Source organism: Strongylocentrotus purpuratus, unplaced genomic scaffold, assembly GCF_000002235.5.
Source record: "Strongylocentrotus purpuratus isolate Spur 01 unplaced genomic scaffold, Spur_5.0 spur5_scaffold_15, whole genome shotgun sequence".
In the NCBI taxonomy this organism is placed as follows: Eukaryota; Metazoa; Echinodermata; class Echinoidea; order Camarodonta; family Strongylocentrotidae; genus Strongylocentrotus; species Strongylocentrotus purpuratus.
Genome location: NW_022145600.1, coordinates 25718781 through 25745592, shown reverse-complemented (window position 1 = coordinate 25745592; position 26812 = coordinate 25718781). Strand labels below are relative to the sequence as shown.

The 26812-nt window shown below is 37.1% G+C and overlaps 1 protein-coding gene across 1 annotated transcript in view; it reads right to left on the bottom strand.

Annotated features, from left to right (window-relative positions):
- LOC577835 (AT-rich interactive domain-containing protein 5B) overlaps positions 1-26812 on the bottom strand; it is a 38407-nt gene that overhangs the window by 1031 nt on the left and 10564 nt on the right. The window contains exons 3-9 of the mRNA XM_030985898.1: positions 14804-15104; positions 12342-12581; positions 11329-11432; positions 9410-9635; positions 8161-8311; positions 6474-6657; positions 105-5983 (exon numbers count right to left, since the gene is read on the bottom strand). Of these exons, the coding sequence (XP_030841758.1) occupies positions 3995-5983; positions 6474-6657; positions 8161-8311; positions 9410-9635; positions 11329-11432; positions 12342-12581; positions 14804-15104 (3195 nt within the window). The 3' untranslated portion in view covers positions 105-3994. The remainder of the gene's footprint in view (positions 1-104; positions 5984-6473; positions 6658-8160; positions 8312-9409; positions 9636-11328; positions 11433-12341; positions 12582-14803; positions 15105-26812) is intronic.

Below are 26812 nucleotides of genomic sequence, written 5' to 3'. Positions count from 1 at the left end.
TGTTATCATCATGTATTAGTCAAAACATATTCTTTCACATGATTGGTAATGAGAACTTCCATTTCATTTTTTGAAATTGGGGCGTTTCCAATACTGGTCTTTACCTTTAATGTACATGTAGTTGGTGACGTATGGGACAAGATAGAGTGATGTCGCCATCTCGAGGAATAGAAAGAAAACATGTTTTACAAAGAGAGGCTTGAAAAACGATAATTTGGGGGAATCAAGAGGGTACTGACTACTCTATAACGATTGGCAAGTTGGCTTCGATAAATGACCCAGTCCAAAAAAAAATGACACTTATGTTGCATACATTTCTCATACATATACCGGTAGCTCACTGTACACTGAAAATGACACTTCTTTTTTTTTTACATTATTCACAAAGGTTTAATTGAATAGCATACCAAAAACAGCTTACAAAAAAAAGTTAGTATGATACTGATAACAAAGACATTATCGAGTTTACCCAAATGTATGAAATGATTGGAGCATAAAAATGTGTTGCCCATCTAAAACTGTCTATTTGTGAACTGAATTGGAAGACAACAACATGCAGTAAAAGCAATGTGGTGTTTGAAAACAAATTGCACATTTGTTCACTAGTAAATTAAATGTTTTGACTCAATAAGTTTCGCTCGGTGAACTCCGTAGCAGGAAAATGACAAAATGTATTGGTATAGTTAATCCAACACAAATAAATATATATTTTTAATTAGATTTGTTATTCTTCCGGGAAATTAAAAATTAATTAAACCGTAAACATTTTGTGTACATTACGGACAATAATATGCCATTACTTGTTTAAACAACAGATTTTGAAAGCAACCATATATTGTATGATCGCCTAATTTACTATTCAGCAAAAACTTCTTCCTTCATCGACTGTTTTATCTTCATAATTTACATCCTTTAAAAATTAGCTTTATCAAAAATCACATCATTCATTTAATTAATTGCAGACATTGTATAGACGACAATCTATTAGATATTATTGCAGCTTTTAACACCAGAGTAAAATGTTCCTAAAGAATGAATGAACCCTTCATAGTCTTACTGTTGCATAACACTCGATATTTTTAATACTAACAAAATAATGTAATGTGACATAACAGTGGCACTGAAAAGGAGTGCCTCTGCTAGGCTTGTTTCTTAGGCAGAAACTATTCTTGCATATTTTAATTATGGAGGGAGGGGGGGGGGGTGCATTAAATATACTATTTATCCTGACATCATTTTCTTACAGCCGATAACTTTTTAGGCATTATGCAATTTTGCAGGATCCAACAATTTAACTGAAATATGAATCCCATTTCCCTCAATTGAGTTGCAATATAAATCCCAATTTATCAAGTCCAACCTGTCAAGAGTCGATAACATCTAATGTATGTTTAGCACATAGTGTAGTGAACGTGAAGCATGGGTACTTTGGTTTGTACATGTATGAAAAGTAATGAAATAATGACATGATCACACAGGCATATTCATGCAAACTGAATCAATCTTTCAATACATTTTACACGTTGTATAATTAAAGATTGTATAGGCATGGCAATGGTAACGTAAGTGGTGACATGATCATGTACATGTGGGAAGGCCGGCCCCATTTGACTGATTACAGTAACAAGTCGTCCCCATTGGTCTCCAGAAAATTTTGCGGAAAGGGGATCGGATTTCGGTCTTGAAGTTCCCATCTGACAAATCTTTGCTACTGGTAATGAGCTTTAAGCACCAATTTTCTTGGTTCAGAATCACCAAAATCAATTTTCCAAAACCCGTTTCAAATCAATTTCAAAAGACCAATTTGGGAATGCTTTATACATGCAGTTATCATCATCATCATTATCCATCAATGGGATAGGCTCTTTAATCCTTATTTTATGAATATAAGCTACAGACTTTTCAATTTATTGGGGGGGGGGGGGCATGAAAAAGAAACATAAATAGTATCAAAAAGTTAGTCATTTGTGATTGTTATTGAGAACATCTTGCTTTTCATTAGCTACATCCTTGAGACTGTTGACCTTTGGGGCTAACTGTCGAAATGTATTTCAGAGGTAGTTACTGAGATCTATTTTCTTTAGACTATTTATGTCCTTCATGTGACATTACTCATACATCTCAGAAGTTTCATCAAAAGAGAAAAGAAAATCAGAAGTAAATTCCCATAATTTTTTGTTAAATCATCAACAGAGGTAGAACGTATTGACCTGAAGAGGCTTAAACATACCTGTAGTTCAATTTTTTGTTATAATTCCTATATTTACTTTTTAAGATAAAAGATACCAATCAGAGTCCACTTTTTACCATCTTTAGGTCATAGTATTCATACGTAAGTTTATCCTGGATTTAGGTTTAATTATGCTTAAGGTCCAATGATTTATAGAGCGCCTAATTTCAATCTCTTTACTCCATACAAATGATCGTATGCCTGTAACAATATGATTAAATGAAATTAATCAAGGCATGATTTTCAAATCAGAAATTGATTTCACAATGACATGATTTCCATTTGTACATCATGATCGTATTTCCCGGGAAGCGGAGATTGGAATTTGGCGCTCCATAAATTAGAGGACTAAATCTAGCATGTCAGTCAGGGTTTAAAGCCATTCTGTACTAGACGCACTACAAATCCCCTCTAGCACCATCTCAGGTCAGCTGTAGCAGTTCAGTTCAGTATAGCCTTAAACCTGGATTAATGTTAATTCACATTTATGAATACTGGCCTCAGTGTCATATTTCTGTCAAGATTATCTTCTCATCAACACCATGATCTCTAAATCTCACTGATATCGCTACTTGCTAGAATAAAAAAGTGTACTCCTAAAAATGTCTAGTACATGTAAGATTGCCCATCCAATGGCATCATTACTGGTAGATGTACACACTTGCTGTGTTTGAAATGGATTCCCTGCAAAACTGCTTTGATGGTATTCTATTAACGTTTGAATTTGTATAACAAAGAGTGAGAAAATTGACAGGAGTTTAGGATTGATAGACAGGAACATACTTAATGAATCTAAGACATTTACTTATTTCAAGAAGACGGATAATACCCATGATTCAAATCGCAGCAACATGACAACTATGACAATTGAACATCAAAACATCTTAGAATAATACATACTTTACAATGGCAATGGCATGTAATGTCCCATCCACACACAAATACAAAACAAATGGATCACAAATTCACGATACCCCAAAATAAACTTTTAAAATCAAATGTAAAATGAAATATGAAAAATATTACTTTCATGAGAATGAAGGCTTTGTGAAAAATGTATAAAACACTTGATTTGTGCAAAAATATAAATTTTATACAAGGCACATGATGGAAGACTTACAAAATAAACAAAAACTGACCAATAAACAAACTGGAAAACATACGTGACAACAAAACTTGATGTGCAATTGCCCAATGGATGTTTATCGTATTTACGGCAGTGCTTTTGTCTTTTTCGGCTCGGATACCGAGTAACATATGGACAAACTGTATTTACCAAGCTGGACATTTACACGTAGATGTAATTGATGAAGTACGTGTACATTTAAATTTCTGTAGACTTGATATATAATGTTGGTGCTACATGAATGTTCGAAGCAACCAATACATGATTCTGCTTCTGTGCCTGCTTCTTCCTGCCACATATACAGGTCTCCTGAGTTCAAAGGTCACAAATGCAAATTATAGGTCACGGTACAAACTGTTTGTAAACTTCTGTCGATAGTGGTTCAGAAGTACAAACGTCAATATGAATATGTAGTTTAATTTACAAGAAATGTGCATACTCTCTCCGCAATAAAATTTTCCTTCAAGAACAAATTGTGGAATGGTTCTGCACAATATATTTGGAAGCATACACAGGGTCCGTCTCACGATACATCAATAAGATAAAGCAAACCTCCATAATTCTCCCAATAAACATAATGGAGATGTGTGTGGTCATCTAAACCTTCAATTACGCGTGTATGTCCAGCAATGATATGACTAGCTTCTATACAAGGAGGCCTGGGTGGAGTCCCGAGGAAGCTGTGCAGTACTATAAGGCACCGATGGCGCAAAAGGGAACGGAGGGCGGAAGAAAAGCCCCTGCTGTAGCATACTCTCTGCCTGACTGGTAGGTATACCTGGGACAAGCCCCTGCAGGAAGGGCGACCCAGCCGGTAGGAATGTTGGGCGTGGAAGCATAGGGTAGTAAGGGAGCATGGGAAACCTAGAGAGGTGACTAAGATCAGTCAGGGGTTGGAGAGGCTTGCCCATGCTGTCTACTGCCATCGGAAGACTGAGAGCTGCGGGGAAGTCCAGAGGGAAATGTTGGGGGACGAGATCCTGGGCCAAGGATTTGGGGGTGGGGGCCTTGGAGGGGTCGACGACGGGGAGTTTGTGTAGAAGGGAAGGATGGGTCTGGTTAGTGGCTGGGTCAATGATACCCTGAGTGATGGAACCTCGAGGATTGGGTGTCATCTTCACTTTAGGTGCCATGCCAAGAAGGGAAGATGAAGCCATCAGTGGGGCTGAATGAGTCGAGTGCAATGGCGACGAGGAAGAAAGCATGGCATGGTGCTCGCGAGAGTTGGAGAGAGGGGACGAGGAACGCTTGCGGACTTTCTTATCGGAAGTTCTTAATCTATGCACTGGAGAGTTCCTTATCACATTGCTTGTGGAATGCAAGTTGGCATTACTGATGACACTCGGCCTACGCTTCCCATAAATCTCGTCTTCTAGCACATTGTCATAATACCTCTTCAGCTTCTTAGGCATGCTTAGGTCACAAGGTTCCTCCTGCTCCGGAACGGGTTCATACTTGACCGAGCGAGAGGAGGATGCAGAGGAGGAGGAGGAGGAAGAGGAGGAAGCAGATGAGGAAGAACGTATTGGAGGTACTATAGAAGCATGAGGTTTGACTGGAGTTGGTTCTGGTAGAAGAGATTTGCTTTTCGAATCATCAAATTCATACTGGCTTAATTTGTTAGTCACCTGAGTTGGGGCTATACTCATAACAGCTTGGTTATTGAGTTCTACTGGAGGGCGGAAGAGGAGAGGGGATTGTGGCAGGAATGTCATATGATACGGTGATAGGAACCGTGGTCCTGCTCCCAGCAAGCCTGGCATCTCTGCCACCACTTTCTTGTAGTGTTCCTGCTCAGCTGCAAATTGCTCTTTCGTCATGTTGCGTAAGATGAGGTCGTTGGGTTGCACAGCGCTTGCAAGTGGTGAATTGATCAACCCCGATGGCACATCACTTTCCAGCTTCACCTTTTTGGGATGCGTGTGCTGTATGACTGATGGACGTGGAAGGAGGCTTTCCTGACTCCCTAACCTCAGGTCACCCATAGTGACATTGTTCAGATGGTTCACAGGGCTCGCACGACTAACATGCTTGCTATCAACTCCTCTTGAAATATGCCTTGAATGATCTACAAGACCTCTTTCTTCTTTGACCACTGAGTTATTCATAACTGAATGTGTTCTCTCACTTTTGATAGGCACTGCCTCCTCTTGTTTTACCTCTGCTTTTTCTCCCTGCTGCATCAGTGGTGCCCCGCCGCTCACCTTGTCCAAAACAGTCGATGGCTGCGACTGAGGAGCAGGCTGTTGCTGCAACGGTTGTTTCTGGTCCTCGGCAGCCTGGTGGCCCAGTGCGGGACTCTCCCTCTCCTGTTTGGGTACTGTTGTAGCTGCTAAGACGGGTACCTGAGGTATGGCCAGGATGACTGGACCCATGTTCTTCAGACCAAGATGATGATGGTAGAGGTGGCTTCCCCCTTGAAGCTGAACGACGGGTGACTGTGGAATCATGGGAGGCATGGTCATGATGGGCATGCCGTTGATGCTCATCGCAGGCTTCACCTCTCCGCTGACAGTCATTGATGGAGTTATAGTGGCTGTGCTCGTTGGCACAGTGGTAGTTACTGTTGACACGGATGCACTTGTGTCTCTCATGACGACACTATTCAATCCTGCTTGCTCTAGCATCTGAAGAAAAAAAGGAAATACACAAGGATGGATTTAAAATTTAAATTAAATCCTGACACTGTATGCAGGGCAATCAATATATATACTTTGAAATGTAATGAGCTCTAGGCATCACAACCTTCAGAGTTCTTCTCACATAAGAATCCCATTACCTACCTAAACAAATTAATTGTTTAATGTGGAGAATTTATCAACATTTGCTTAGAGCAATAGGTAGCGAATTCATTTCCCCCTTAGTTTATAGGTTTCAACAACTCCATGGACACAATTATTAAATATACTGTATGTAAAGGTGTCGTGGTCGAGTGGATACGTCACTGGACTGTGGATCACAAGGTCCGCGGCTCAAGTCCCGCCAAGGCACTAATGTCCTTTGGCAAGACGTTGGTCTACATTTGCCAGGAGAATCTAAAGCTAAGGTATTACTTATGGATTAGAGTCTCTGAAATGCTCTGCTTAACACAATACTAGACTTGAAGCAATCTCTTACCTGCTCTTGCGCTCTCCTCTCTGCTTGCCGCCATGCCTCAAGCTCCTGAAGTTGTTCTCTGACGTGTTTGACCCTCGACCTCTTCTTATCTTTCTTGTCCTTCTTCTTCTTCTTGTCCTTTGCACCATACATGTCTGCTGGTTTGTCTGGCATGCGAAGGTGCTGCTCAAATGGAAAGAGCAACCTACAAAACAAGAAGAAGACAAGATTAACTAGATGGAACTTTGACTGCGCGCAGTCAAAAATGATGCCTCCGCCATAAGAGCAATTTTACAAACCAAAACAGAAACAATTTTTAAATTCAAGTTTGATTGTAATCCATCTGTGGGTTTTAATGATAATGCATGCACAAGCTATTTTTGGCATACATAATGAGCCATGTGACCTTTGACCTTCGACCTGGTGACCCCAAAATCTAATCAGTTCATTGGCTCTGCAAGATACATACATGACTTGAGTTTGATAGTAATCTGTCTATTTGATCTCATGATAATGCGATCACAAGCTATTGTTGGATACATAAAGACCCCTGTGACCTTTGACCTGGTGACCCCAAAATCGAATCATTTCATTGGCTCTGCAAGATACATACATGACCTGAGTTTGGCAGGAATCCATCAATCGGTTCTTGAGATAATGCGATCACAAGCTATTTTGCATACATAATGAGCCCTGTGACCTTTGACCTTCGACCTTGTGACCCCAAAATCTAATCAGTTCATTGGCTCTGCAAGATACATCCATGACTTAAGTTTGGCAGGAATCCATCAATCAGTTCTTGAGATAACGCGATCACGAGCCATTTTCGCATACATAATGAGCCCTGTGACCTTTGACCTTGGATCTCGTGACCCCAAAATCTAATCAGTTCATTGGCTCTGTGAGATACATACATGACTCAAGTTTGGCAGGAATCCATAAATCGGTTCTTGAGATAACGCGATCACGAGCCATTTTCGCATAAATAATGAGCCCTGTGACCTTTGACCTTTGATCTCGTGACCCCAAAATCTAATCAGTTCATTGGCTCTGTGAGATACATACATGACCCAAGTTTGGCGGGAATCAACCAATCGGTTCTTGAGATAACGCGATCACGAGAACGGGACGTACGGACGGACGTACGTACGGACGGACGGACAACCCAAAAACATAATGCCTCCGGCTACTTTGTAGCGGAGGCATAAAAACATTTTTCCCCTTCTAGTACATTTATTTTATTTATTTATTAGTCTTTTTTTAGTAGGGTGGCTCCATCAGTAGTTAAATACTGTTTTCAGTGGAGGTCATATCTTATCCCGTACTTCTCTACATTTCTATTATTCTCCAAGTCCTACTTATGGTTCTCCTTCTTTGGTCCAAGCTTTCTTGAAGACCAGTTTGTTTGCAGAAACCTTTTCACTGATTGGTTGTGTGCCCTTAATGAACGAGCATTTAGATGAAAGTTACATTTAGCACAGAAAAGTAGCTGTGCTTTATACCCGTCTTTAAAACATATATACATGTGAATACACTTTCCCCGCATATCTCTTTTTTCTATTCCAAAGCATTTCATTCTAGTAATTTGAAGATGTTTCTAAATACATGGTAGGTTAAATTAAGGGTTTAAAAATATATTTTAAAAATCTTTTGATAAAATATCTGTCTTTGAATTCATTTTGAATGATCATTTTTTATATTTGCAAACCTTTCATAGTGTTTCCTGGTGCATGTTGCAGCACTGGTACTGTTAGGGTTGCCCCCTAGCTGATCATAGATGACCTTCCATTGTTTCTGTGATGTGATACTCCTATAGCCACCAAGCTTGACAGCTAACTCAAAGAAGGCAAACAGATCAACTGCAGGCAACAACAAAAAGAGACAATAAGATGGATTTGTATGAAGTTACATCAGTTGAGGTGGTTTAAAGCGGGACTGCACTACTTGTAACTACTTGCGCCCTCTATATAGCAAACAATGCCTTAGCGGTACCCGTTGGTCCCCCATGATCCCCTTTGTCTAATGTTAAGTGAGAGCTGGTTTGATGAGATAACCACCTGTCAGTGACCATGCAGGGAGGTCTAATCCCTCCTAGCCAAACTAGTGCAGACAGGCTTTAATCGTTTGAATTTCAATTACACATATTAAAGTTACTTAGTTGTTGTTTTTTGGTCTTATTTTGTGTGTGTGAATGTTGCTTTGGTATAATTTCATGACTTGTTGAGATAACATTTATGTTCAAAACAAAGCCTGCAACTCTGGGTACTTCAATAACAAATATAACAAATATAAAGTAATCTAAAACACTCAAAATAACAGGGTATGGCACAAGGCTCTAGTACTCATAAACTTTCAAATATTACCTCCCCCCCCCCCCCCCCCTCCCCCATCCATTAAAAAAGGCCATTCTTAGTAGTTCAATTGTCCAATTTGCAGGCCAAAAAAATGAAAAGGTTAAATTCCAATGGCATTTGGAAGTAAATACTAATTTAGAACTTCCCTAAAAAAAGGGGGCTTGAAAATGTCTTTAAGTGGGAAAATAACGACTATTAGTTGTTGAATCGACTTAAAAGCTATAGAGCCAGTAAGAAATAGTCTGATTTTCAGACCATTGTACCGAATGGCTGTACGTTTTATGCTGCGCAAAGATTCAATCAGTTTAATTTTGGCCATTACAAGAAGTGGGTTATTGATGTAGACAAATGCTCATGTACCCTTCACAGCTCATGTTATGTATGTTATTACCAAAGAAGAAAAAAAAAAAGCCATTTTGTCACTCAATAGTGTCTGACAGTGAAGTCTAGCAAGTAAACGGGTTTCCTTACATAATTTGAATATTAGGACACCGCTAACGTTTGAATTTCACAGATAGGACATACATGACATATTCACAATTCCTGCAAAGTTCTACAGAATTTGATGTTGGCTGCAAAAGGGACATGGTATCTTTATCTTACGCTGTTTGAATCCAAGGTGTGGCACTCTGTCGATGGGTGTGTTCCTGTCCTTCATGTACTTGTAGAGGTGCGTTAGGAAGAGCTCCTCACTGGTCACTCTACCCATCCTAAACTCCGCCTTCAGCTGAGATAGGGTGTCGGCCCCACTCGACCCCAGCTCCAGTCTGTCTCTTGACCTCCTTGACCCCACCCTGTATGTCCTCTTGCTAGCAAGCAGGAAGGTGTTCTTTTTAATGGAAGATATGAACAAAATAAAATATTCCGTTAGGAGTTAGGATTAAAACACGCCTAATTCTTAGGTCAAAAACAGAAGGGCAATTTAAGCATGTTTCACTGTATATGTATGCTATTGGATTTTAATCTTTATACTTTAAGAGAAAGTAGAGTTCTGGGAAGAGGTAAAACATAAATTGTGAGCATTATCATTGTTATTATGCAAGTGTGGAAGAACATCAGATAACAAATGTTCCCTGAAAAGCATGGCTCTTCAAATGCTTTCATATTCTAAATATGGCAAATAACAACATAAAAGACAGATTTTTATCCCACATGTTCATGTAGCCCCATATACATCTTTCTGTGTACAGTGCTTGTAACTTTACTTAAGACTGAGCCAAATTTCTTATCATTTTGATGATTCCAGAACCTTGCAGTACACACCAATACGCTAGATGATCAACCTTTTTACATCGATTCCACACCGTTTCTTTCACAATGCAATCGCATGACCAGAACTCAACTTTATCTTTAAAAGTAAACTCTGATTAAAAGTAAGAACCATCATTGACATGAATTTATTATGTAGTGATTCTCCAGGTAGTCCACGTAACTTCAACTTATGTCATTTACTTTTGCAGCAGTTTTTACTTTAACTATTCATTTGCATGTCATGAATGTATAAAACATATGGAACATAGAAAAAGAAAATTTGCCTGGTGCAGGCATTAATTAAGCGTCACCCGCATCAATCTAATAATTTATGTACCGTTACAAGGGGCGCGTGTCCCATATTAGTGACAATGATATCTACAACTGCAACTACGGAAGGATCATTAGCATTAATTGCTGAACAAGATGATATCGATTCCTTTTCCTCATAAACTCCAGTGCTCCGTCTTGCAAAGAGTTGATATCAATCTCAATTATATACATAAGACATAGGATACTACAAACTTACGATTGATTGGAGGACTTGCGATTGATTTGGATCAATCGTAAGTCTTTGTAAGACGGGGCCCTGGAGACCACTTTTAACAGTTTTATTTATATAATATTGACTGGCCTTGAGGGGTATATCAGAAATATTGACCAAGCTCAGATCATATTGCCCCGAGTCGAAAGACGAGGGCAATATGGTCTTAGCGCGGTCAATATTTCTGATATCCCCCGAAAGTAAAGCCAGTCAATATTTTTATTGTTATCCAAATCAGACATCTAGAGCAAATACAGACATCCACCATGACAATCTCAAGAACTGAACAAACTTTGTCAAACCAGCACTGTGCATCCAGTGCTTGACACAATTTTCGATACAGTGCAAACTGTGTGCATTTGGTGTGATTATTACGTCACAATAGAGTGCGCGCAAAGTGCGCAGGTTCTCGTACGCATAATAGATGCGCAATGAAAATGACAAAATACGGCGCAGTCAATACAAGATGCCCGGCCGGATGCGAGACCGTGGAAAATACCAAGGTATATTTTCACTCGTCTCTACACGCAAAGTCAATACGCGCAGGGAGACCAAGGAAAATACAAAGAATATACCCCTCCGGTCCCACTGCTAGTGAAAACTAGGGCAATACGGTTTTGTAAATGACCAGCTCAGATGTCTGATACGGGTAATAATCATCATTATCCTTATTGGAGATATGGGTTTGGCCCTTGATGCTGTGGACCGAAACTGTAGTAAAACTCACCTGAAGGTTATGTGAGCCGCTGTGATTTCTAGGTGGTTCATACCGATCATCATCTGATTTTAACTTCACTTTCTTCTTCCTTGGTCTACCTTTCAGTTTGGGAGCTATACAAAATCAAATCAAATGCAAAATATCCACATTAGAAATATACAAATGCAATCATCATATAAACATAAAACTTTTAAAATGGCATTATATTTGATTAGAGTCTAAGCAACAAAACAGTGTGTATGTTTTCAGGGTATGGCAAGTCAGGTTAGTATACAAGCAAGTTACCAATAGTACTCTGCAAAGCCAACTGCAGTAGTAGCTCCAGGCTCTATTTCGTGGTATAGGGAAAGGATTGGGTTAGTGATGGGTTGTAGGTTATTTTTATTGTGATGATATCAAAGGATTCACCTAGTGTAGAAGATTACTTTAAGCCTGGCATCATCAGCTCGAGATTGCCAAATATCCCGCAATTTGAACCATCCCGATCGCAAATTATCCAGCTAATTTGCGTCTACATCAGCCCGCAGTTGCAATTAGCGGGATATTTGGTCAAGAAAATATCCCAAGAAGTCTTGGTCTTGTTTCCAAAATAGCCCGCTATTTGGGAAATAGCGGGCTAATTTGTGCCCGTCTGAGCTAGTTTATGAAGAGCGTATTGGTCTGGTGGAGACGCAATTTTGAGCATCAGGATAATATCCAGAGTCTGAAAATAGCGGGTTATTTGGCAAACTCAAGCTGATGAGGACAGGCTTATCGAGCTATTGTCTGTAAAATATTTGTCTCACCATCCTCTGGGGTGATAGTGAGCACTAAAAAAATAATATTTTTTCCCTCAACCATGCCCCCCTTGAGTAAAAAATGGCATCAAACAACATCCCCCCCCCCCCCTTTTGAGTAAGAAAGTTGGGAAAAAATAGGGAAAAATAGGGGAAAATAGAGAAAATAGAGAAAATAAGAGGAAAATTTGAAAAAATAGGGATATGATCGGGTAATTATCAGGCCTGCATCCTACATACACCTACCTGTATATTCACACAACCTCTCGTCCTCCTCCATGATGGGATGATCAAACTCGTCTCGGCAGAAGAGCAGCTTGGTGTGAGGGTGGGGCATGGAGAGGAGCCCCAGGGCCTTCAGGAGGGGGTTGCTACGCCACTTGTCCCCCTGCTTCTCTATCCTCTTCAGGTTGCCATGGTAACGGCAGTAGCTGGGGTAGCTGACCACCATCAGCTTCTGGTCCTCTTCCGTATCTTTGCAGGGTTCTAGAATGTTCAAAAGGGTTTGAAATATTTTTAAAGTTAGGACCAGAGTCATCATACTGTACAACACAGGGCTTGACACTATAAACAAGTGCCCAGTTCACATGGACACCTTGAGTCTGCCCGGACCCCCACAATTTCAAAATTTAAGAGTACAGCTCATGCATACACAATCTAGACCCACTTTAGTAAAAGGGTACTTTGGAGCCCTGATACAGTCATTCAGAGATATTCTATTTAACTTGTAGTTGTGTCTTGTTTTACTGCTGTTCTTTTATGTTTCATTTTCTTTCTATTTAAAAAAAAAAAATTAAATTATTTTTTGGGGGGCCGAGTTTGTTTGCAAACTTGTTTAATGTTCAGAATTTTCACAATTTATCTCATATACATTTAAATTTTAATATACCCATGTGTTTACTCTGAAAGTAGTTTTATTTGAATTTTTGAATGCTGCAGTTCAATTATGCCCTTTTACTGTATTCTTGTTCTTATTTCTATGCTTTTGTTTTCTAATAATACCAATATTCTCACGTAGCAGATAATAATATACACATAATATCAGTAGATTGTACATCATTCGCAATCTTTGGAGTTTGGAAGAAATTATATTAACTTGTATGTTTTCAGTGATTAGGCAACCATTTTGAATTTCTGTGGCAATTCATTATTCATGAACTTGCCTTTTATCATCTACACAATAATTTGGTTTCCACATGTGTAAATATCACACAAGAAGCACATTTATTATTACAACTTGGGGAATGCTATTCAAATGCTCTATTGTAATTAGATTGATAGGCAACAACATCTTCTGATATTGTAAAATCAAACAGAATTACATGTATTTGATTTTGTTAATCCTGTACAGGGATGGGGTTTTTTTCCTGCATAATAGATTAAGTTTTTTCTCACTTTATCCATGGTACATGTACACGGTATTGAAAAACATACCGGTACAAACATGTAACACCAACAACAGATATGGTTTACACATTGCCAGTAAACATGTACTCATTCTTTTTTTGTTCGTCATAAACATATGGTACCCATCTGGCTAATAAAATAAGAAACTTACAATCTGCTCAAAAATTCTCAATTAGATGGAGGCATCTGTGTCTTTTCTCCTGTATCGGTTGTTCAAATTATTATTGAATGGAATTATTCTCATTACTATCCTTAAAGGGGAAGTCCACCCCGATAATTGACTGGTATTAAAGTGACTTGGTAACATTGTTGAAGGTTGATGAAAAAAATTGCATAATTTTTGTATAAAATGTTACTTACTATATTCCTTCTACTATACTAACCCTCTGACATGCAAAAAATCCTGAACAAATTCTCAAACCACGAAGATATCTATGGTTTTCTTTGAAGGCGTCGATGTGAGGCACCCTCTAACAGTGATTAACAGTTAATTCTCCCAACCATTTTTGAATTTTCCCAACCGTTTTTCCATGAGAAAAATACATAAAACAGGCTATAAAATCTGTCAACACATTTTTGAATTTTCCCAACCGTTTTTCCATGAGAAAAATACATAAAACAGGCTATAAAATCTGTCAACAATGGAATGGAACGTAGAGCCATTTTATTGCTTTGTGACGATTTACATTCACCTAAAATGTAATTAAATTGTCCTTGTCTTGATGCTGAACAGGCTTTGACAAGTAGCAGAATAGAAGTAGAATGATATAGTTGGGAGAATTAAGGAATCGATCGGATCAGTTTTTCCCAATTTGTACCATGAATAATGATCCGTTTTCACTCAAATTTTCAGATTATCTTTAATTGTACATCTAGCATTGAAGTCACTACCTTAGCACCACTATCTCTCATCTGAACAATGTTACAAAGTCCCTTTAAAGGGAAAGTCTACCCTAATATTAAAGCCCATCTGTACTAGTGTACAGGAGGGATTAGACCACCCTGCAAGGTCACTGGACAGGTGGTTATCACATCAACTCAGCTCTCAATTAACATAAGAAAAAGAGGATCGTGGGGGACCAATGGTCACCGATTAGGCATTGTTTGGTATATAGAGGGCGCAAATAGCTACAAGTAGTGCAGTGGGGCTTTAAGTTGGTTTAAATAAAAGTAGAAAAATGAGAGAAAAAGGTCAGTGACAGTTTGAGATGTATACAAGTTTACAGCTACCGGTATTGCCTTCAGGTACGTGAGACCGGGCTTTCAAATTGATTTCATTTATATTACAAAAGACCACTGACCGTTTGAGTTTGTGGCTTGTTCATCTGTACACCTTAATCTGCTCAATGGTAACTCTTCAATAGCATCTCCATCCTGATTCTTAATAGACGCCACACCCTCGAACGTAAATGCCCCGCCCTGTTCCTCTGTGGTGGTAGTAGTGGAGGGTGCACCATGCCTCTCCCCTGTGGTCCTGGAGGCGTGGTCGTTGGGGCAGATCGTGGGGAAACCATCGATCCACCTGACATCTTCCATGATCACCCATTCGAGGAGGTCTTCGATGCTCATGATGGCCTTGCCGTTGACTGCTATCACTTCATTCTGAAAGATTAACAAATGAGAAAAGTATTGCCATTAGTATGAATATAAATGGAGAAACAAACATAAGGGCACATGTCTGTATACTATGAAATGCATTTGAGGGATTCAGTGTTAACATTTGTGGGCCCAAGTACAACACATGTACATTCAAGATGCAAGGTTTATTTTATTCAATATTCAGTCTTTATGGCACAATTTTAACTTAATAAGTTTATTTTCATATTTTGAAATTAAGAAATACAGCAATAAAGGCAAACAAAATACATGTAATTAAAGAAAGAAGGAAAAATGGAGATTGCAAGGCAAGGACAAAATAATGACACAATAACAATAGTATTAATACTAATGTAGATGAATTCAATCAGTATAACTATAAGAATTGTTTACTGTTCAAAAGACTAGCTAAGAAGGGGAATTGAGTGCGCTACATACAATGTACCGTTTAATTTGTCAACATAAATCCTGAATTACTACATCATGTGCAGACAGGTGGGGAAAATCAATCTAATGACCTGAAAGGACCTTGTATATGATATTGTATGCGAAACATTTATCACATAGATAACCCTTCTGACATTGACCTAGATTTATTGTGTTTGTTATCTACACGACACCAACCTACCCCAACATCCCTGTCATGTCGTATATCTTTCTAAAATTTACATTGTAGGCCAGTCAAATGTACATGTAACCTGAAGAAAATGCTTAAATTCCTTCAATGGGGAATGTAATGTATTCATTGCAAACAAAATATGCATTCAAATCATTGAATACAGATTTCATATTAGAATGAAGGTCTATTGTTCATGCATACCAGTAGATGTACAATGAATCATGTTTATTTTGTGTCATTTCATGCATATTTTTTTTTTTTCTCTTTGCCTCTTAGAGGTGTTTATTCAATATTCAAACAATAACATAATTTTGCTTACAGTTCAGCAAATCAATGGAACATCAATAATACACAAGTTATTTATTCAAATATAACTAAGCAAATTCGCAGGAAATTTCATATTTTGTACTTTCAAATGTTCGTTTATTTCTATTCTGTTAGTCATTTCTCTCTTAAATAAGTAAATCAAACTCAAATCTCTATTATCATACCCATACTTATTACGAAAAATAATCAGTTTATAAATCGACCAAAAAGCAATAGTCATTATCAAATCTATTTCGGTTTGCGAATTCATTTTGAGTAATAAAACAATATCTATCTCTATTCTAAGATTGAAAGCACGTGAAAATAAGTCCTTTAAATAGGCAAAGAAGGTTTCATTTGCCTTACATGAAATGAAAGCATGAAGCACATCTTCAGTCTTTTTGCATTTTAAACAAAGGTCATCGTATGAGAGACCCCACTTGAACAGATTGTTACGAACTGGTAACATATTATATAAAAGCTTGAAATTAAATTCACGTAGACGAAAATCTTTTATCCCAATCAAATTCCTATTAAAAATTAAATATGCATTTCATGCATATGATTCATGATTCTCTGTATTAAATTTTAGAAGAAAGACAAAGTTTATATACATTGATGAAATGCCACCTTATGAGCACAAAAAAGGGGGGGGGGGTGAATCATATCAATTCACCTGAAAATATATTTTGGTCACACATGACATGCTCTACATAAATTGTGACAATTCACTGACCACAGGAAAACCCTAGGGGTAAACAACAGAGTGACCTTTGGCAATTACAAGTATGCCTCATCTGAGACCATTTGAAAGAGCTTGAATCATTCATTACAAGGCAGGTGTTCTTGGGCTAATAATATTGTTGCAGCCAACAAGATGATCCTTAATGACTGTTCTATTCATACGCTGACAAGTACATGACCTTCCACCTCCCTTTCCATACACTCTCTCTCTCCCCACCCCCTTCCCTCCCTCCCTCCCTCCCTCCCTTCCCCCTCCCTCTCCAAATTCTATACACTCTCTCCCTCCCTCCCATCTCTCTCTCTTTCTCTCTCTCTCTATGATACTATCTCTCTCTCCCTCTCTCCCTGTGCACTGTAACAATCACATACATTTGTATTTGTTTTACCAAGGACTTCCTAGTAATTAGTCCATGGTTTTACTCACTCCTTGGTATTTACATTGTTCAAGCAATTACGCAATGCTATCTAATACTAACTTGATAAAGGGCAAGGCATTTACACAAATATTAAATGCACATGTGCCAGAGAAGATGTGGAAATGACAATTACACTGCAGTTATTGATGATCGAACTAAACAGGAAACAGAAAAGTCTGCAAGACCCTAAAGAAATCATCCATCAGGGGCAATACTGTGCACACACTTGAAAGTGAAGTAAACATGATGTTCAGTCAAACCTGCTTTTAACGACCGACCTGTCTACAAAGACCAAATTTTGTTGATTCCCTTGGACGGTCGCTATAGACAGGTTTCACTGTAGTATGTACATGTAGTAGGCTTGAAGTTGATAACTCCATTTGATGTTAAATTTGTTATAATAGGTTTACCCATTATCATACTATAGCCGTCCACGCAGTATTTCTTTGGTCCATGATAGTGATAACATTTCATAGTTGGGGGGGGGGGGGGGGTATGATCAATATAAACCTACTGTCTTTGCTCTCACTCTCATTGACCTGTTGGCTTCTGAGTTCCCTCAATCCTATAAAAACAGGAGCCACCAAATTTATGTAGGCAAAGGCGATTTGTAACAATGTATAGAAAAGAAGGGGCTCAGGGCACTTTGCTCCTAAATTACATGGAATTTTTAAAACCTGTAGGCCTACAGTAATAGAAGGAAAAATTGAATGTGATATACAATGCATATCTGTTGAATTCTATTCTTTCTTTGAATAAAGAGATTTAAATTGGCTTTAATGCCCCTCTGCACAAGTTTGGCATGTAGGGATTAGACCCCCCTTCAAGGTCACTAGACAGGTGATTATCTCAACAAATCAGCTCTCGATTAACACAAGAAAAAGGGCATCATGGGGGACCAATGGTCACCGATTAGGCATTGTGTGCTATGTAGAGGGCGCAAGTAGCTATAAGTAGTGCAGAAGGGCTTTTTAAGATCTTGATTCTCATGAATAAAGATATCCAGCTATGACGATCTAACGGCAATATTTGTGGCAAATATGTCTCGGTATCCTCAAACAGGTCTTGGGTTTCGTCAAGTACCATGACTCACCGAGACAGAACCCACCTCCAGTGGCAGAATTTTAATTGGACTCGAAGCTCAGGAGGAAAAGACACGGTTTAGTCACAAATAAAATAAAACTTCCCTCTTTCATGAACCCAAAAGTCATGTACAAGAGTACCAAGTTGACTCACGATGGTCATATAATGCATATATCCGTTGTCATGCAGGAAAACTAAACATTCAACCACTACTTTTTTCCTAAAATATTTCTTGGCTGACAAACCCCCTATATGAATTGCATATGGTGATTATACACTGCAATATTTTACTCCATAGAAAGGCAAAACAAACAAAAGAAAAGATATGTACATGTGCCTTTTGTTAATCAAACTGTGAAATGTAAATACATAAATTTGCCTATCAAAAAGAGTATTAAACTACACCTGTAAGGTTAAATGCATAAATAATAAAAAGAAACAAGCAAACAAAAAGGACAAACACGGCAGAATTTATACAATGTATATGTGTAGGCCTACATGCTCTGTAACTGGTGTTTCAATACGCCCAAATTGCCTTTAATAAGTTGACTTCACGGACAGTATAAATTTCATGATAGTTTCCTCAATTTATGTTCACATGTAAAGCACTTAAAAAATCTCTCTTTAAATGTTGAATAACTATTACAATAAATGAATGAACATTGAACAGTCATTAATTTAATTTATCAAGTCAATGACAAAATGCACTTTGTTCTTTGTACATCTCTTATACTTCATAATGAACACTGATACTGATAGCCATCAAAATAATCTCATTGTATTTCCTGTCTGAAATTAAATATATCAGCCACCATCAGATGAAAGAGATATCGGAGCTACTGTGCAAGGGATAGGATTTCTGCAATGAACTACTATCATGGTTTTCTTCAGAGCACAGTATAGATCTCATGCAATATACTGTACTTCTGCACCATCTTGGTGTTTACAATAATACATGTAGTCTTTGGTTTCAGACTTTTGGCATCTTGCACATACTACAGGCATCATGTAAACTAATACTGAGGTTGTTGAAGGGAAATACAACCTGTTTAATACGTTCTGTTTTTGTGAAAGCAGAAAAGTATTTTTTTAATTTAATGGAGAGATTTATGAAATAAATCTGAGATTAAGAGAATAAGAGAGTTAAATGGGTCATATAAAATCACTATAGCAAAGTGAATCACAAATGTGCAAGTTTTTAAGTGCATTGTGATATAACCACAGACAAATTTCCCTTTTGTTGTCTCCCTGATGTTGGTACTCTTAATGTCAGTTGATTATTACTTCATGTTTAATCAACAATATTATCATCAGAATCACCATCAAAATCCTCCACATCATCATCATTATTATCCTAATCATTATCATTATTGTTATTATTATTATTATTATTATTAACATACGGTAATCATTATCATTACTATCATCATTCTTCTAATTCTGCTCACTATTCTTTATGCCTATTCTTCTTATCATTATTATCATTATGAATTTAACTTTTAGAATTGTTATTATTATTATTATTATTATTAATATTAATATTAATAGTAATATTATCATTATTATCATCATTAATCATTTTATTTTAATTCTACTTGTATTATTATTACACACATTTTGTCTTTCCTTATTGCCTCTGTTTGATCTTTGAATATTGAAATATATTCACCATTACGTAAAACATCTTCAACATTCCAATAAAGAGGGTCTGAAATAAAAGCCTAGCTACATAGTAAGACAGTACAGTTTAAATTTGCTTACTGCTTGCTGCTTTTAATAATTGAGAGAGGACAAGAAGGGAAAGGGAACACTGGTTCTCAACTGAATATTAATTTGAGCCCAATAGCATGTACACATGTTAAACATGGACATTATTTATAATGATGCATCAATACAAATGGCAAGTTCTAATTGTATTCACTGTGAACAGCAAGGGATTTAATTTCAAGTCCGGGCATATTATTGATATTCCTATATTCGTGGAACATCATCCTCAGGAGCTAGGCTCACACTCACAATACCTATGAATAATTTATGATAATCATTGCCTTAGCCATTCCTTTGGTACATACATGCAGGCCGAAGAGTTTATAATCAAGGGATGCGTGTGATGTCCATAGACAGCCAGTTGAATTAAAGGGCCACTGCTGAATACTTAAAGATGTAAGCATTCTCAAGAAACACAAATCAGGACAAATATATCTTTTTTCTTCAAATACTTGAGAAAAAAAATCAAAAACTAGGTAGGGGTATGAATAATTTTAATAGTACAGTATTAACAAGATGCCACCACATGGGGACTGGGTGGAGGTACATTAAATACAAATTGGTGTACTGGTAATGAAATTCCTATCATGCTATTAGAACTTGAAAGAATGTACCTCGATCGCTCTTGATGTATTGCATCCCAAACTGCCTATCCTATTGCATCTCAATAAAAGCCGCCTCGCTCTGCTCTGCTCGCTTGCGTGGGAGTGTGTGACTGTGTGTGTACACATGTTCAACAACATAATAATCCAGGAGCTATCAGCCATGCTTTATTACAAATCCACACTTGATGGAAAGAACAGGGATTATGCCAAGAAAATGAACTAAGGTCAGGTTTCTTTCGGAATTCATCATGTTATGTACGGTACTGTAGTTGAAGAAATAGGAAACTGAGCTCAAAATTGATATCCAGATTAATTCTGATAAGACTTTATATTTGTCTTGTTAGTGAGGCAGAGGTGATTGAGTTTTTAAGTCCTCTTCTAAATATGTACATTTGAAAGCAAATCACTGTTTTAAAAAGAAAAGAAAAAAAGGAGAATAATAATTTCAAAAAGAACAAAATCAATTACAAATATTTATCAAAAAAATAATTTAAACAAACAAAATTACTGTATCTTCCGTATTCATTACTATACTGAACATGTACAGTGAGTACATGTTGTGAAGACGCAGAAACTTGTATTCTTATCTCTTTTTCTTTCTTTGATGATAAATTATTCTTTATGTTAATGCAAACAATGATTACAGTGAACACATCATTAAATCCTTTATTCTCAAGACAAAATTGTTCCAGCAATATTGCATCAATTGGTATTTGATTCTGAGCGTGATGCGAATATCAGATATTGAGAATGAATGAAAACTCTGTCTCAGATTCCAATTCAATATGCAGGCCTGTAATGTGTAATGAATTTACCTCAAAGGCTCAAAGCCTCAAACCTAATACATGTACAATGTACAATTCCATATATATAAGCCCATGATGTGCCAGTTGCGGCAACATCATTAAGTTGTACAATGTATTTTCTTCTGCTGTAGGTTTTTCTTTTTTTATGATTTTTTTTCATCCCTTATTAAATTTTGGTTAGGATGTCTTGTGTGTGGGGGAGTGCACGTCATTAAGCAGAAATTTACGTCAACAGCATGGATTTGCATCCATTATTAGGAGATGGGAGACCGATGATTCTCGCTTTCTTTAACAGCTGGGTTTTTGTAAGGTTAGGAGGGGGGGTTGCTTGTAAAACTGGTTTGTACGACAGAGATGATATCATTTGTGGACTGTCTCTAAATGTCAAACAGAGGATGTACATAATATGCACTCATAGAATTCAAGTGTGTATACTCAATGATGACTGACTAAAACATAATACCAATATAAATAATAATAAATTGGCATAAAAAGCAAACCAGATCAAAAGCAAATTTACAAGTAAATATTAAATGTACAAAATTAATATACCGTAATTGATGTAGTATTAACTGCACTTTTTCGCTGAAAAAAATTCAAAGTCAGGAGTGCGTCTTTTTTTTTTTAAAGTTTCGATTTAATGCCCCCCCCCCCCCCCACCTGGCGCTATGCCTGGCAATGACTCCTAGCTCAGTAATCGGTGTGTTGACTCACCACTCGGAAACTAGAAAAACACTCCAATTTGTCTGTCATCTTGGTTTAAAAGTAATCTTTCTGATAGATCTCAATACCGGTATGTAGTTTATAATAATAATTCCTCCAATTTTCCTTCTATTACACAAGGTACCACAAGGTTCTATCCTAGGTCCTCTACTGTTTTTTAATTTACACTAATGATCTCACATATTCAACTGCACCTCGCAGTTAAATGAAAGGCCTTCCCGTGTGGGTTTTTTAACACGGACCTGGCTTTTCTGTCGGCAAAAAAAACTTTAAAAAAAACCCAACTAATTGTTTGTTTTTTGGGGGTGTTTTTTTAGGATGAAAAAGAGGGGTGCCGTATGAGGGCGTTTTATACAACGTTAATTACAATATGCAGAAATATAATTTTGCTTAGATCTGTTTTTTCCCTTCCATAATCCGTTTTATGATTTCACCATTTCAAAAATACATACTGTACATGTACATCTGGGAAGCAACACAAAAGCCCCTCCCCCACTCCTCCCACTTCTTCTACTAAACTGGATAAGTTTGAAATACATGTACTGCAAAAGCAAGAACCTACATGAATTTTGCATGAGCCTTCAGATTTACAAACACTACATCAATTTCTAAAACTCATGAAAGCTTTTCCCTTAAAAAAAAAGGTTTGCCATTTACAATTTGCATTAGTTTCATACCGCTAAAAATTCTAGTTATAATGTACATGTACATCAGACCTGATTGTAATTGTGAATAGGCTCTCAAAGGCCAAATAAAAATTTTAAAATGTTTTAAATAGCGTCCTGCCTTTTTGAAAAATAGGAAGGAGGAGGCCCTTTTTTTCAAAATGGCCGCTCAAGATGGCTGCTCTGCACATTTTTCCTGACAGTCAGGCTATATTTCAAGATGGCCGCCAACAAATTTGTGTTTTTTTTAATTAGAAATAGATCCATTTTATCAGTGTTTTTCATGTTTTTTTTCTTTAAAAAAAAAAAATTAAAAAAACTTCAAAAAAAAAAATAGAAGGGGGCCCCCAAAAAGGAAGCGGGCGGGGATGCTAAACATGTATATTTTTTAATGGCCTAAAAGAAGGCTGAAATATGGAATAAGAACTGTACCTCCATGTACAAAACCAATATGACACTTTTCCAGTTTTCCTGATCCCCAACGCACCAACAGTAAATGACAACAAATTATATTGTTTTGATCAAGTTGGCCATCATACACTCCTGTAACATGAATAGTTAGTTATTCAGAGTTGATTGATATTGACAGCTGTATATTTTCACAGTACATCTGTGGGGTTTTTCACAAAGACAAAGATCGACTTAAGTTGGACTTGAACTATGGCAGGCCATTCATGCCACTCATTTTGCTCTCACCATTGGTCTCTCAACCATGATCTTTAGGTCCTATTTTTTTCTTTAATCATGAACTATCAAAAAAATGTAAATTCTGTAGATTTGCGACCATGATTTGTAAACCAATGTCAGGAATGATTACCGTAGAGGAACTCGTGGCATAAACGGCTTGTCTACATGTAGTTTTAAAAGTCCAACTCGAGTCAATCTTTAGTCTTTGTGAAACACTCCCCTGATTTATGAATGTGCTGGAATGCAACAGTAGGTCTATTCATGGTAATGAAAGTTGTAATAGCCAGTTCAGACTACAGAAAACATACATGAAACTTGTAAAAAAGAAACGTCATACCGTATTTGCCGGCGTAAAGGCCGCAGTATTTTTGGAAGAGAAAATATAAAAAAGTCGGGGTGCGGCCTATGCGGCGAAAGAATAAAAAAAAATAAAAAAGTCAAACCAGCACGAATTTGCACATATGGGACTAGATCTACGAACGGTACAATAACTATACATTGCCACACATTAAACCGACAATTTTATCTTGCATTGTTGACATGAAGACGAAAATAAACTTCCAAAAACAACATCTGCCAATAGATCTTGATCTAAGTTTGTGCCAATGCATTTCAAAAGTAAAAGAAGGGCCCATTTAACGGAGCTGCCGCGAAGCATCTAGCACGCGAAGTCGCTATTTTGAATCCATTTCAATACACAAGAGAGAGGCGCAATGTATACATCACAGAAGACTTCATACGCTAGCATCAGTGCGGCATGGCCGAGCGGTCTAAGACGCTGATTTTAGTCACATCAACATTTGAACGCAAGAGATCAAATCCCGACTTCAAATTTTTAAATTTTTTTTTAAATGTCAAAATCGGGGGTGCGGCCTACATGTATACGGCGCTGCTGCCTTATCGCCAGCAGATACGGTACAAATGAGGTCAACTGACACAACAGCTGACCAATCATCACTGCACGTTCATAATAAGCCCCGCCAAGTTCTATGATATTTGAGCAATATGAAATTCAAACTACCAAGGACTCTTGATTCTTTAGTGAGTTTTTGTTCAGAACAATGGTCAAACAAGTGTTTCGCTATAAGAAGTTTTGTTATGAAATTTTTATATAAGACATTCACACTAGGAAAAAATAATGACTAATCACTATATGTTCATTGTACATAGGTCTATACAATGAAATCTGGTAGTCTAAATGGAGGTGACAAAAATGGCCGCTGAAGGGGTCTCACTCTTCAACAATCTTGTAGACCAATTTTGTAATACAACACCTAAAGTTTGAATTTGAAGGTCACTTGGGATTTTTTTGACTGTACTCGAAAAGTATAGTATAGCTCACCTGAGCAATGTAGTGAGTCTTTTTTCTTCAAGGCATCTACATGCATATACATGAGTAGTTGAATTGTACATTGGTTCATGTTTTTGTAAGACATCTTGCCTTACATTTTTTTAATTTTTTTTTTTTTTTTTTTTTTTTGGGGGGGGGGGGGGCGAATGTCTAGGGAAAAGAAAGGTAGCATTGAATAAAACATGCATTGTGCATGTACTGAAATACTTGTTTCACTAGGAGAGTAAAGGAACAGGGAAAAAAAATGCATTTTAATCCAAGTGCAAAATTAAGTAACATTTACGGCTACACATATAAAGCTACAACCTGTACTCTCTTTCTATTTCTCAATCAAGGGATCAAGAAAGGTCATTACATTGACGTGCATGAGTAAATGCCCTTCTACTTCTAGCAATTATGAAAGCACAAATGTGATCAATACTTTATGTATCAGTCATAAATGTAATAAGCGTCCTTTTTGAAATATCACTCCAAAGTCTCCCTGATACATGTACATACAGTACATGATTGTGGTAAACTAATTATGTTTACATCTGCAGAGGGAAGTTGTGATGAAATCTGACTCATAATTGAAGACAGAAACTGAAAGTAGACATGATTAAAAGTAGATCTGCTGCACTGAAAATACAATAAAGAGTAAACCAAGAAGTTGCAATAACAACCAAATAATATAAATCAAGCAATATTACTTATGCTCCATTGTCATTGCTTTTTATCATGCCTGTAATGCATCATACATGTATGTACGGTACAAACATGTAATTGATGTACATTACAGTGTACATGTATGTACATTGTGTCTCCTTTGCATTGCATATTTGAACAATGTCCAGATGTAAAGAAGCAAAAAAAAAAAAAAGCACAATGCACCTGCGTGTTTATAATGTGAAGTCTCATGACACATGTTCATACAGTATGATTCCATGAGACAAACAAATTTGGTTACATTTTCAATAACATTTTGAAAGAAATTACACTGTGTTTGGAACTGAAATCTGTTTAAAAATGAAAATGATAAGTTTTAGAAAAAATAAGCTGAAGTAAATATTTCAGCCGTTGCACTACATGTACATGCATGATCTCACTGTGGATCACAATGACGCTTGTTTAATCTTCTTCTAATTGTCTGCTCGGGACCAAAAAGGCATTGACTGATGTACCTTGTATCATTAAATATCTACATGTACATGTATAGAGTTATGTAATGCCCTTGTGGCTCCTACAAGATAAAATCACTGATTTTCTCTTTATTAACCCTTAAAATTAAGTTCAATATTGTACATTAGTGATTAGTACATGTAGTTGTTACTTGGCACGAGTCCTAACTTGAGTACTGACTTTGACTTGATACCTAGTACTTAATGTACTGTATGATCAGCAATATTTGTTCTTGAAGACTTGAACTCTAACAATAACAGATAAATCATATCAGTACCAAATAATGAAAAGAGGGTCAAAGAGAGACAGAGGAGAAGGGAGAAGAGGAGAGAGACAGGGAGAGAGTGAGAGAGAAGGACATTCAAAGACATACAACGTACATGTACATTGTACATGTACATATTGTAGAGAGAGAGAGAGAGATAGAGCTAGAGAGAGATAGACAGAGGTTGCGTTTATCGACCAAATTTTTGGCTAGAATCAGGTTTCTCAAACGTCTTTCAGGCAAATTTAAAAATTTCTTGCATGTTTTTTTTTTTTCTTCGTTTCAAATAATCTATTCATAAATATAATATTGTAATGTTATATCATACATGTACAATGTATGCATGTGATGACATTTACAGCAAATACCTTGTATGCCAACATTATCCAAAACGTTTTTGTTATCCAAAATAATGAATACAAAAAGTAAAGTAAAATACAAGCAAACAAAACAAAAATCAATTAAATATGCATGAAGTGTAACTTCATATCATGCAAATGCATGGGTACCAGTAATGTT